Source organism: Selaginella moellendorffii, unplaced genomic scaffold (genome assembly GCF_000143415.4).
Source record: "Selaginella moellendorffii unplaced genomic scaffold, v1.0 SELMOscaffold_95, whole genome shotgun sequence".
NCBI lineage: Eukaryota > Viridiplantae > Streptophyta > Lycopodiopsida > Selaginellales > Selaginellaceae > Selaginella > Selaginella moellendorffii.
In genome coordinates, this window is record NW_003314356.1 from 527,010 (window position 1) to 540,391 (window position 13,382).

Genomic DNA, 13,382 nt, shown 5'->3' on the forward strand with positions numbered 1-13,382 from the left:
GCCCTTAATTCATGTACATTCGATGGTCATTCTCATTCCTGGATCACTTGGACCTTCTCAGGGTCCACCTTGAGCACCGTGTAAGCGACTAAATTTTCCATTCTACTTTAGTCACTTAACCACACCTCTGACCACTTGGAGGAGTCTCATTCACAACCTCCATAAGTCCAATCCAGGACTTGGGACTTGCTAGCCCCGAGAATGGCATCCATGCCACTCAACATTTGCACTTGGTCCAAGTGCTCCACGTGTCCGATCCCATGACGGACACTCAAAGGTACCACCAACATAGCAGCCCATTACGCTAAGGCCATGCCCAATCACCTTTGCCACACTGGTAGTCCAATACCACTTGCATTACCGTCTTGGCTCTCCAAGACTAGGCAAACCATCCGTGAGTGGTCATCTCAGATCCACTCCTTAGCATCCTTAGGATGGCCACCGACAAGGGGAATAGCCTTCCCCAATATCCCTCTGTTAGTCCCCACTAAGTCCCTTTTTGCCCCTGGCCGTGTTTGCCAACACTGCCACTGGATCGAGACCCACAGGCCCGACCACTAAGTCCCACGGTCCTCTGGGACTTCCTCACCACACGACTGTGTCCTTGGTCACTACCCCAGAGGACTGCTCCTCTTCCTTTCCACCGTCTGGGCCTTTGGGACAACATTTCGGAACACCGTGGCCTTACGCGAGCCACCTGGGTACTCTCCTCGCCTTCTGCCCTTGGGTGCTCTAGCCATGGGCTTAGAGCGGGTTCCATTGAGCCACACCAGGTATCCAAGTAGGTAGTGCCACCCACACTTGGACTGGGAGCATCGGCCAGTCGATCTCCCGGGGGAACTAGAGCCGGCTCTTGAACACTTCACCAAGCTACCCCGCTTGTCGGTCCGTGTTCACTCTAGTCTTGGACTTCCCAGTGGGCAGCTCATCACCCAACACTGGGTCCGGCCTTCCTGGGCCAAACTGGCCTTTCCTGGCCAAACTGGCTCCACTACAGTCCTCCCCCTACTATACTTTTGGAGCTCACCAAACCCCCTAGGGTCTGGGAGACGAACGCTTTGGGCTTTCACCCTCTCAGGCTCCGGACTCGGACTCGGACTCGGACTCGGACTCGGACTCGGACTCGGGCTCGGCCTTGTTATCGGCCTCGGCCTCGGCCTCGGCCTCGGTCTCGGTCTCGGTCCCGATCTCGGTCTCGGTCTCGGTCTCGGTCCCGGTCTCGGTCTCGACTTCGGACTCCATCTCGGACTCCATCTCGGACTCCATCTCGGGTCCATCTCGGACTCCATTTTGGACTCCAACTCGGGTCCATCTCGGACTCCATTTCGGACTCCAACTCGGGTCCATCTCGGACTCCACTTCGGACTCCAACTCGGGTCCATCTCGGACTCCACTTCGGACTCCAACTCGAGTCCATCTCAGACTCCACTTCGGACTCCAACTCAAGTCCATCTCGGACACTTCCACGTGTCATGTGTTGGTCCTTTTGGGTCCCTTTTTGGAGCCTCGCTTTTTGCTCACTTCGTGCTCGTTCCTCGAGCACTTCGTTGGGAATTCCACTCCCGCTCTTGACTTTTCAAGTCGGAGCTTTTGGTCCAAACGTGTTACGCTCGTTTGGCTCTCGCTTCAGCCACTACCACGTGGTGCCCTTTCCGGCTCTACTTTGGGTCCTAGGGATTTTGTGTCTCACACACCGCCTTAGCACCCTCAACCAGCTCAATCTTATGTTTTATCAGTTGTTTGGGGGGTAATCTTACTAGTAGCTCCTTCGGCATGGTATCTTAGAATTGGTCAAACACCTACTAGATCACTAAAGATACTTTTTTTGTTCCCGTCTTTTTGTCACTCTTCACTGAGAGTAAGCACAAAAATACTACCTTAATTCCTTTAGTGAGTTGTCCTCTCGTGGACACCAGGTTCAAGTAGAAGTCTTTAGCCTTACATTGCCCTAACTTTAAATCCTAGGCCTCCACCCTAGATCGTTCTCCCTGAGCATTCACCAGTACCACAAGGTTCCTACCTTGTCCATATAAGGTTACCACAAACCAATTGAACCAATCCATCATGAAAATTATGTCAAATCCCGCCACATCCAACATGGTGAAATCCATATCTACTTTCTATGTCCCTACTTTGACTCTTGCTTATTAAAGTACCTTATCGGTGCTTTGGCTACCTTGAATAAACTCTATAGTCATTGGTTCACCCAACCACTACACCATTAGTCCTACTTGCCAAACTATGTCTGTAGCTATAAAATTATTCGAAACACCTGTGTAAATAAGGATCTTAACAAAGCTACTTCTGAGCTTCCTTCGAAGGGCTAGTAGATGTCACGAACAACTCTCTGCCAAAATTACTCGTGTAATGAGTAACTTTGAGCTAGGGACTGGATCACATACCTTAGTTTAGATTTCACCCAACTTAATGGCCATATTGACTTTGGCCTTCTTCGAGTAGGGACATTCCCTTGAAAAGTGTCCCACTTCACTACAATTGAAGCATATGTTGTTTCCTATACTACTAGTAAACTTGACCTTTTCATCCTTGGGTTTGTCCCTTTTTGCTTGACTCCCCCACCTACTTGCTCGTTGGCCATCAAATCTACCTTTTCAGAACCCCAAAGACTCATTCTTAGAGAAACTTTTCTTGAATTTCCCTTTGCCATATGTCCCCTTTGGTTTGACAAACATGGACCCTAACCCCATTGTGTTCCCCTTTCACAGGTTATTATTGAAATGCACTTTGATAATTACATCCAACGCTTCCTTGTAGTTGGTTAGGTTCCAATGTATCATCTCGCCATGAGCCCAGGTTTGTAAGCCTGATATGAAGCCATGGAATGCATCCATATCACCCATGTCTGTGACAAATATCCTTTTTGCCATAAATATATTCACATACTCTTGAATGATTTCGGTCTACTTCAGCCTACTCAACTCATCCCTTAGGTGCAGAGTAGCATTCGGAGGAACGTAGGTTGCACAGATCCTTGCTTTCATCATTTCCCAGGTGGCTACCGGTCCTTTGTTGGCCTCTGTCGTTCTCCACCAAGATTTAGCATTATTTGCCAAGTATGGTTTTGCATATGAAACCTTTTTCAAGCTCGGTAACCGCAACGCTTGGAAGTAATCCTCCATATCATAAAATCAATCCTCCACCATCTTATAATCATTCACTCCCTTGAGGATTGGTGGGGGCTTTGGTTTGTACTTGGGAACTACATAAAGGACTAATTCTACTTCAATATCAAATGTAAACTTGTGAGTTTGGACTTCTTGGGAGTTCACCTTATTTAGTATTACTCAAATCCAAGGACAATTAACCTTAAATTCCAAAGACTTTTAATTGACTAAAACGTAAATGCACTTTTGTTTATAAGCCCTTTCCCTTTATGTATAACCCTTATGGACCATCTCTCAAATTATTCTCTTTAGTTGCTTATAAATTTCTTAGCTACTTGCCCACCTTCCACAAATTGGAAGTGTATAGGTGACATTTGCTCAGCTTTCAATTCTAACAAACATCAATGAATTAGTGCTTGCATTGTGTAAGCCACAGATTTTTCCTTCCCAACTTGCTGGCTTACCTTGTCTATCCGACCACTACAACCTTAACCTTAGTTAAAGTCCCTCGCCAAAGTTCCCGCCTATTGTACCAACTCCCACTTGGTCTTCCTTGGTCCAACAACTCATTTCACGAGTAATGGAGTGTTAGCCATCCATCTATGGATTCCCAAATTCTCTCCCAATCCCCCTCCCCGGGTTAAATTCGTCTTAAGGTTCAGCTATACTCCCTATAGGCACAAGCAGCCAAGTACACCAAACCTCTAAATTCTTAACATCCATTAGTACAATAAGATTTGATCATGGAACTTTTAGAACCCCCACTTTTGGAACCCCCTGCAGCCCCCCTCCCAGGAGACACATGCTTTGGGCTTTCACCCCACGACCTGTATTAGTATTTAGACTCGGTCTCAAACTTGACTTCGGACTCGGTCTCGGACTCAGTTTCAGACTCGATCTCGAACTCAATCTCGGACCTGACCTTGGACTCTGTTTTGGACTTGATCTCAAACTTGCTCTTGGACCTAATCTTGGATCTCGGACTCGGTCTCGAACTTGGTTTCAAACTTGATCTTGGACTCCGTCTTGAACTCAGTCTTAGAGTCGGTTTCGGACTTAATCTCGGATTCAGTCTCATCCGATAAACTCTTTATCATTTTAGTCGTGCTTTTGGGGATCCTTTAGCCTTCGACATCTCGGGGAGTTGGTTCCTTACACATTGATTGCGAGAAAAACTTAAGGAAAGGACCTCACCTCCTCTTCCTCATAGACTGCATTAACTAATTTATCAATCCCTTCAACTTCACCACAACCGTATTTTTTTATGACATTGATACAAGATTTTGTCTTATGTTTGGTAGGGCATTCCAAGGACCTTTGTCCTACCTCTTCATAATGGAAACAATGACCCACTACCCATTCCACTAGGAATAAGTTTCACAAGCTACTACTACTTATACCCACTATAAGGAGGAATAAAGGGCTTAGGATTAAAAGAAGCTACTAGTGGTCACTAACCCCCACCCTTATTAATTGTCACTTATGAGCCTCTAGAGTAGAATTTTCCTTCCACCTTTTGTTTTTTATTACTTTATTTATTCCTAGAGTTCTTATTCTTGTATGAGGTACCAACATATAGTTGTTAATATTGTTTCAGAAGCGAGTCATTGAAGGCAACTTCTTGTGCTGCCTCTCTAAATTTCAAATAAGTCTTTGGCTTAAACTTCAAAATCTTATTGCAAGAAAGTAAACTTAAACCTTTCAAGAAGTGTGTTTCTAAGTAAACACATTAATGTAGTGTATAAAGTCTACACACTACTTTAACTACCACAACTCTACATGAAGTCTCAAAGAAAGATCATCTGACAAGTATTCTTTATAGATACAAGACTATATCTTAGTCTAGCTTCTATTCTACCCTTTTTCAACACATACATGGTGCTACCAAGTTTTGGTATGATCGGTGAGAAAGGATTGCACACATGCAATCTTCACATGATCATTCATGTTTGCTGCTATAAAATATTTTTCTATATTTTAGACCTAGTCTTCTAAACCTTAATAATCCCACATGCCTCTACAATTAGGTGGTTTCAAGGGCTTGAACTTTGAAATTCGTGCAACTAGAAGCAATTGCAGAACTTCATTGTCCTCAAAACTTAAAAAGGAGTTTAATTGCTAAAGTTTAACTGGTTTAGCTGCCTTAGCTTCTCCTTTTCTTGTTTTCCCTCTTTAATTTGTGAACTTCCATTTGCAAATGCTACACTATAATGCTATAGTATCAAGCTATTCCTCTTTTGACTCAACTTTAGCCTCTTCTGTAGCATCTCTAGTAGGATTTTCCACTTCTTGCTTCATTTATTTAAAGGTTTCAACATCATTAGTATAGTTCTTTTTTGCTATATCACTAGGTTCATACATGCTTCCATCAATAAATGAACATTCATACAATGTTCCCAATGGTGCAATTTAACTAATCTTACATAAGTTGCATTGGATTTACTAAAAAAATCCCTACATATGCAATTAGAGTTAGAAACTCTGACAAAAGTTGGATAAGAATTGTTGAGACAATTCTTAAATTTGGAGCCAAACTCCAAGCCTAATTGGTATATACTTAATATCCCCTATAAGCACAAACTCCCCATATCTAGCTCTTGCATGCAAAACAATGTCACATGGAGTCTGGCATAATTTCTAGAAACTACTGGCCTATCATGAGGAGGTACCCCACCGACAAAAGAACCATGGAATTTGGGCTTAGACCTAAGCTAGATGTAAAACAACCCAATAAAAGATAAATTAATGTCTTAAATGGTTGGCTATACTTCCAACTACTATCCTTATTATACACTTAGAACCCCTTATAACCCATTTGGTATGATCGGTGAGAAAGGATTGCACACATGCAATCTTCACATGATCATTCATGTTTTCTGCTATAAAATATTTTTCTATATTGTAGACCCAGTCTTCTAAAACTTGATAATCCCACATGCCTCTACAATTAGGTGGTTGCAAGGGCTTGAACTTTGAAATTCGTGCAACTAGAGGCAATTGTAGAACTTCATTGTCCTCAAAACTTAAAAAGGAGTTTAATTGCTAAAGTTTAGCTAGTTTAGCTGCTTTAGCTTCTCCTTTTTCTTGTTTTCCCTCTTTAATTTGCAAATGCTACACTCTAATGTTGTAGTATCAAGCTATTCCTCTTTTGACTCAACTTTAGCCTCTTCTGTAACATCTCTAGTAGGATTTTCTACTTCTTGATTCACTCATTTAGAGGTTTCAACATCATCAATATAGTTCTTTTTTGCCATGTCACTAAGTTCATACATGCTTCCATCAATAAATGAACATTCATACAATGTTCCCAATGGTGCAATTTAACTAATATTACATAAGTTGCTTTGGATTTACTAAAAAAATCCCTACGTATGCAATTAGAGTTAGAAACTCTAACAAAAGTTGGACAAGAATCATTGAGACAATTCTTAAATTTGGAGCTAAACTCCAAGCCCATTTGGTATATACTCAATATCCCCTATAAGCACAAACTCCCCATATCTAGCTCTTGCATGCAAACAACAATTTTTGGAAACTACTGGCCTATCATGAGGAGGTACCCCACCGATAAAAGAACCATAGAACTTGGGCTTAGACCTAAGTGTAAGCGACTAAATTTTCCATTCTACTTTAGTCACTTAACCACACCTCCGACCACTTGGAGGAGTCTCATTCACAACCTCCATAAGTCCAATCCAGGACTTGGGACTTGCTAGCCCCGAGAATGGCATCCATGCCACTCAACATTTGCACTTGGTCCAAGTGCTCCACATGTCCGATCCCATGACCGACACTCAAAGGTACCACCAACATGCCAGCCCATTACGCTAAGGCCATGCCCAATCACCTTTGCCACACTGGTAGTCCATTACCATTTGCATCACAGTCTTGGCTCTCCAAGACTAGGCAAACCATCTGTGAGTGGTCATCTGAGATCCACTCCTTAGCACCCTTAGGATGCCCACCGACAAGGGGAATAGCCTTCCCCAATATCCCTCTGTCAGTCCCCACTAAGTCCCTTTCTGCCCCTGGCCGTGTTTGCCAATACTGCCACTTGATCGAGACCCACAGGCCCGACCACTAAGTCCCACGGTCCTCTGGGACTTCCTCACCACACGACTGTGTCCTTGGTCACTACCCCAGAGGACTGCTCTTCTTCCTTTCCACAGTCTGGGCCTTTGGGGCAACATTTCGGAACACCGTGGCCTTACGCGAGCCACCTGGGTACTCTCCTCGCCTTCTGCCCTTAAGTGCTCTAGCCATGGGCTTAGAGCGAGGTTCCGTTGAGCCACGCCTGGTATCCAAGTAGGTAGTGCCACCCACACTTGGACTGGGAGCATCGGCCAGTCGATCTCCCGGGGGAACTAGAGCCGGCTCTTGAACACTTCACCAAGCTACCCCGCTTGTCGGTCCGTGTTCACTCTAGTCTTGGACTTCCCAGTGGGCAGCTCATCACCCAACACTGGGTCCGGCCTTCCTGGGCCAAACTGGCCTTTCCTGGCCAAACTGGCTCCACTGCAGTCCTCCCCCTACTATACTTTTGGAGCTCACCAAACCCCCCAGGGTCTGGGAGACGAACGCTTTGGGCTTTCACCCTCTCAAGCTTCGGACTCGGACTCGGACTCGGACTCGGCCTCGGGCTCGGTCTCGGTCTCGGTCCCGATCTCGGTCTCGGTCTCGGTCTCGGTCCCGGTCTCGGTCTCGACTTCGGACTCCATCTCGGACTCCATCTTGGACTCCATCTCGGACTCCATCTCGGACTCCATTTCGGGTCCATCTTGGGTCCACCTCGGACTCCATCTCGGACTCCATCTCGGCCTCCATCTCGGGTCCATCTCGGACTCCACTTCGGACTCCAACTCGGGTCCATCTCGGGTCCACCTCGGACTCCACTTCGGACTCCATCTCGGACTCCATCTCGGGTCCATCTCGGACTCCACTTCGGACTCCAACTCGGGTCCATCTCGGACTCCACTTCAGACTCCAACTCGGGTCCATCTCGGACTCCACTTCGGACTCCAACTCGAGTCCATCTCGGACACTCCCACGTGTCATGTGTTGGTCCCTTTGGGTCCCTTTTTGGAGCCTCGCCTTTTGCTCGCTTCGTGCTCGTTCCTCGAGCACTTCGTTGGGAGTTTCACTCCCGCTCTTGACTTTTCAAGTCGGAGCTTTTGGTCCAAACGTGTTACGCTCGTTTGGTTTTCGCTTCGGCCACTACCACGTGGCGCCCTTCCAGCTCCACTTTGGGGCCTAGGGATTTTGTGTCTCACACTAAGCTAGATATAGAACAACTCAATTAAAGATAAATTAATGTCTTAGATGGTTGGCATATACTTCCAACTACTATCCCTATTATACACTTGGAACCCCGTATAGCCCCCCCCCCCCCGAGGAACACATGGTTTATGCTTTCAAGCCAATCCTAGGAGAGTTTTTAGGACAAACTTTTAAACTTGCTAAATGTGGAATGATATTAGATTGCAAAATATGCCCTCAAGTATATTTAGACACTTACCATAAATAATATATAAAACCATAACAAGACTAACATATAAGGTATGTTTAGTGAATATAGTAAGATATTATGTAGTGGTATTAAAGGACTAGTCTTAATACATGAGGGTTCTTGTCACTAAAAAAGGAAACTCTTTATGTATCCTTAGTTAATAGCACATAAGAATTCCATTCTTATGTTCATCCGGTCTAAGTACACTTAAGATGTTCAATTAACTCCATTAACACAAGAGGGGTTAATAAAGGGATCCAATTGTACCAATCTCTGTTATTATGACAATAAAAAGAGAGTGTTTATAAAGATTTACTGACAAGTATCTTTTGATACTCGAAATCACATTTATGACATACATCAATAGTTTCATATAAATGGATGCCCCAAGGCAATACACTATAGAAAAATATTGTGCCAAGACCATAAATTTGACATGGTGTGGGAAACTTACTATCAATGCAGTAGAGCTCTATAGGTGACTCCACATTGAAACATATATAGGAATTGGCTCTAGTCACCTCCACAAAACATGCTCCAAACAAATACAGCCCAACACATCTTGACTAACTCAATAACCAACATCTCTTAGTTTACCATTTGCATAAGAAACCACCCACTTTATCATGTTCTTAGGCTATGAAAGAATATGCCAAAGAAGCACTTCAACATCCACAAGAGTCTTCATTGGGTACACTTCCTTTCTAGCCTATACTTTTAAGATAATGGTGCAATGTGCAGCAGTCCACACTAATAGATCTAATGAGATCCCTCATTTTGTAACCTTCTATTGATTTGGCATTTACCCATACAAAAGCCTCCTCATTCATTGACAAACTTCCCACTCATATAGCACTTGCCATGTGGGTCATCTATAAGACTGTGTCAAGCCGTTAGTGATCAATAGCACACAAAACAATCTCTTGCACTGCAAAATTGGTCCCCGTTCATGGAAAATAACTGGAGCATAAAATCATTGTCATAGTCCTCACTTACAAGACTGCATGCTGCTAATGATCATCAAAAGTGCCACTCACACCATTAAAAAGACACTGAAGTGAAGTACCCGGAAACCTAAACCCATCACTGTGTTAATGTTTAAAATGGCTATGGTGCATTACATTTTCCATGTAGCATTGTTTTTTTTTCATATGTGGCATGAAAAACATGACCATGCCAAAAAAAAATGGTTTCAAAACATGTTTGTAAGTTTTGAAAACTTTTAATGAAAATTATACATTCACATGTGTTTTTTAAGATTTAACTTGTGCCCACAGGTGTGTGCCGAGCCTGATTCCTCCCTGGTGAACCTACTGCCACCCAGATTCAGGCTAGGCCCACCGTTTTCCAGCACAAGAAAAATTCAGTAAAAAATAAAAATGATTCCTGCATATACAAAGCAAACACAAATCTTTGCTAGAAATCAAATGTTTATTGCTGAATGTGCTGCAAAGCACTCTTAAAAGCTTTTCTACCAAGTGTTTGATTCTAGCAGAGTAATAACCGTATTATATCTGGAGCTCAGAGTAAAAGGATCTGTGAAGGAATTGCTTAACCTCTCAAGGTTATTTACCTCTTTTTTTCTGTTTTCCAAACACAGGTTATTCTATCATGATCCAAGTTTCTAGAGTCAGTCCTGGATATGGAGCTTGGCTGTGTTTACGGCTCTATAAAAATGTTTGTAAAACGAATATCTTTGAATAAATTATCTGGTCCAGAGATCTGTGCTGTGTTTGAGGCAGACTCTTCTAGAGCTTTTCTAAGCGATAGGCTCCTAGACGATTTGAAAATAGTTATACTCTCTGCGGTGCTGGGGTTTCGGTGACACCATCATAGCTGCATAAATCCGGAGCAATCCTTGAGGCTTCACTTGCCTCTCAGACAAAGCCACCCTGACGTGGCATGTCAAGCGCCAGGCTGGGCTGTGTTTAATAAGGTAGACTTGGAAACAAAGCCCTTCTAGACCTTTTCTAAGCGATAGGCTTCTCCACGAGTTGAAAATAGTTATACTCTCTGCAGTGCTGTTGCGTCTCGAGGTTTTGGTGACACCATCATAGCTGCGTACATCCGGAGCAAATCCTTCCGGAGTGACGCTTCACTTGCCTTTCGGACAAAGCCACCCTGACGTGGCATGTCAAGAGCCAGGGCCTTGTGGTACTTGTAACGCCTCCATGCAAGCTGGATGTTTACAGCTGCCCAGGTCCGCCATCCAGGCGAGTAGTACCGGGTAGTGTGCCTCAGCTTCTCGTTGATGAAGGTGTGCTGAAAGTTCTGCGTCACGTACTTCAAGTCTTCGGCTTCAAGGCCAAACGCCTCCACTGATTCCAGGCAGCTGATGGTGGCAATGGAGGGTGGCAAACTCGCAATTGTGTCGGATGACCTGTATAGGCACCACGGTAGAAGTTCTTCCCCACAAAAGTTGCCAGGGCCCAGTGTGACAGTGCTCATTTTGCTCTTGCCCACTCGATACACGCTCTCAAGTTGCCCACGGACCATAAATAGCATGCGTAGCACGGGGTCGCCTTCTCTCATAATCTGACGTGCACATTTTCAGAGCAGCCGGCGTTAATAAAAACAAAGATTACAGTGGAGCTTCTTACGATTTCGTCCTTGATATAAAGGATTGGCTTCACGCGGTCGCAAATATTGTCTAGAACCACTTCGTCCATCTGTCCAAACAGTGGGACCTGCATAATTTAACAGTAGGAATGGATATTGACTAATCTTTATCATTGCAGTGCTTGCCTGTCGAACAAGGTCGAGACAGAGATGCCTCTTGATGTCTCGTTTGATGCCATCTGGCAAGTCACAAACCATGGCATGCTCGTCTACACCCCGGGTGGAAGCCCATTTCTGCCGCTCGTAATGTCGGACACGGTGCCTGAGGCGAGTTGGAAGCTGACGCCTCTTCATCCAGTGCTCCAGGTCCCTCATCTTAAGCTGCATTTCTTCTTTCTTTGAAGTCATAGAATAGAGAAACATCTGCCGTTTGACATGGTTGCTGTTAGTCCTTAAACATCAAATAATATTCTCAACACCTGAATGTTTCCAATGAGAAGTGTGAAGAGCAATAGGCCACAGGTGATGACAATGATGCTGAATGCAACCTCTGGTACATGGTTGGTGGGCTCCAAGTTTCCAAATGAGCTGCACATTGGCCCTGATTCAAATGGCTTTAAGGGAAGAGGCTCTTACCTCAATGTCATGAGACCCCAAAAAATTGGGTAGCTTATCCGTTCCAGCCAGTTCCTGGTGAGGGCCAGAGGTATTGTTGGCTGGTAGATTCCGTAGCTAAAAGTGTTGGTATAGTTGGAAATGCATGAGATGAAGGCGGCCGAGTTAATGCTGAGAGGTGATGTAGTTGATCCTTTGACTGGGGCATGTCCAAACGAGATAGGTTTGTGGCAACCTAGCCATGAGGATCGAAACCCCTTCTTTTCGAGCTGAACGTGCATACATGTCTCAATACGCTGAAGACCCAGTAGATACCAGCAAGCTCCTGCGACCTGGACGATACAGACCAGAGTAAGTAAATGTGAATGTAGTGAGTGAAGCTTACATGCGAGGCAATGAAGTAGGCTGTGAGATTGAGGACAAATCCCCACCATGCGCTGCTAAAAATGTAGCCTGTCACATGTTGCATTCTTCGCATGAGAAGAACCAAGTGTGACACCTTAGGCAGGTACTGGAGAATAAAAACGAAGAGAACGAGGCTCATCATGTGAATTCCCTGGTTACGCTTTGTGATCATCCCTGGAACTATCAGCCAGATCAGAACCTGCAGAATGTGTAGTCAGTGTTCGAATGGATCTCGTTCATTTTCAATTACCTCCATGATCGGCAGCATAACCAGAACGTCGCAGAGGAAGCCCTCACGTTGCTGAATGTAATGCAATGCTACCTTCTTACCGTCCCACACCAGTTTTCCCCTCCCAACGACAAGGCTCTTCTTAGACACGAATGCAAGCTTGAGCTGCAGCCGGACATGCCACAGCAGCATGACATCGATCGCTGCCCGAAGAATGGTCACCAGTGCTGCAAACCACCCGTCAACATGAAGGCAGGTGGAGTCCTCATCGATCGAAACGACATACAGGAATAGGGGATCGATTGCTAAGCTGAGCCCACGAGATACAAGGAAGAGCCGGTTCCAAGCACGGATATACCTGCTTCTTGGGTCCAGGACTTGACCAAAGATCCAGCTGCGGCTCTCACTAGATCCAGGCTCGGGTTTGTTGCTCGTTTCTGGCTGTGCGCCGCTGCTACTGCCGCTGGTGGTTGACAATGGCCGTGTAGTAGGACCGGATGACAAGCTTAAGTCAAAGCGATCTCTAGGCTTGTCTCCCGGAATCCTTTTCCAGAAGTTGAACAAAGCAGCTACTCTTTGCACCACGGAAGACATCCTGCATCAAAAGAAGGGTGAGGCGGGGAGAAGTCATTTCGATGTGATCAATTACTTAGACAAGCTAGTGAATTTGAGAGCCACCGATCGAAGTCACAAGGATACAGAGGATGGCTAACATCAGATCATCCGTTTCCCTTGCCTCCTTTAATTCTTCTTCTCCATCCAATCGGGCCAACATAACGCCATGGCATTTGGTTCATAGAGCTAAAGAGTGAACACTGAGCATCGCAGGTACAAGTTCGAAAACTAGCATCTCAAATTTCTTTGCAGCGCAAGAAACATTCGCTTCGCATTTCAAGGAAGAAAACAAGATACAAGTGCACCCTTTGCTGTTTCTACAAGGCCA

The 13,382-nt window shown here is 44.9% G+C and overlaps 1 protein-coding gene across 2 annotated transcripts; it reads right to left on the minus strand.

The window, feature by feature from the left end:
* Positions 1 to 10,307: 10,307 nt before the first annotated feature.
* On the minus strand, positions 10,308 to 13,363 carry LOC9630325 (cyclic nucleotide-gated ion channel 2). Of its 2 annotated transcripts, none has more exons than XM_024663019.1 (8): positions 13,089 to 13,363; positions 12,461 to 13,034; positions 12,191 to 12,409; positions 11,827 to 12,137; positions 11,670 to 11,778; positions 11,377 to 11,613; positions 11,232 to 11,318; positions 10,308 to 11,166 (listed from the first exon to the last, which is right to left on the minus strand). In XM_024663019.1, exons 2-8 carry the CDS (start codon positions 13,031 to 13,033, stop codon positions 10,636 to 10,638), a joined length of 2,067 nt encoding a protein of 688 aa, XP_024518787.1. In that variant the 5' UTR covers position 13,034; positions 13,089 to 13,363; the 3' UTR covers positions 10,308 to 10,635. The 2 variants fall into 2 exon arrangements, with proteins under 2 accessions (XP_024518787.1, XP_024518788.1); XM_024663020.1 differs by lacking the exon at positions 13,089 to 13,363 and having other exon boundaries at positions 12,461 to 12,666; positions 12,726 to 12,839.
* Positions 13,364 to 13,382: the final 19 nt, after the last annotated feature.

Bases quoted from the DNA above. Each gene is read 5' to 3' on its own strand.
- LOC9630325 (XM_024663019.1), bottom strand. From the start codon at position 13,033: ATGTCTTCCGTGGTGCAAAGAGTAGCTGCTTTGTTCAACTTCTGGAAA. The intron at 11,614-11,669 runs GTGTTGAGAATA...GTCAAACGGCAG, and splicing joins TTCTCATTGGAAACATTCAG to ATGTTTCTCTATTCTATGAC. The intron at 11,319-11,376 runs GCAAGCACTGCA...TAAATTATGCAG, and splicing joins GTCTCGACCTTGTTCGACAG to GTCCCACTGTTTGGACAGAT.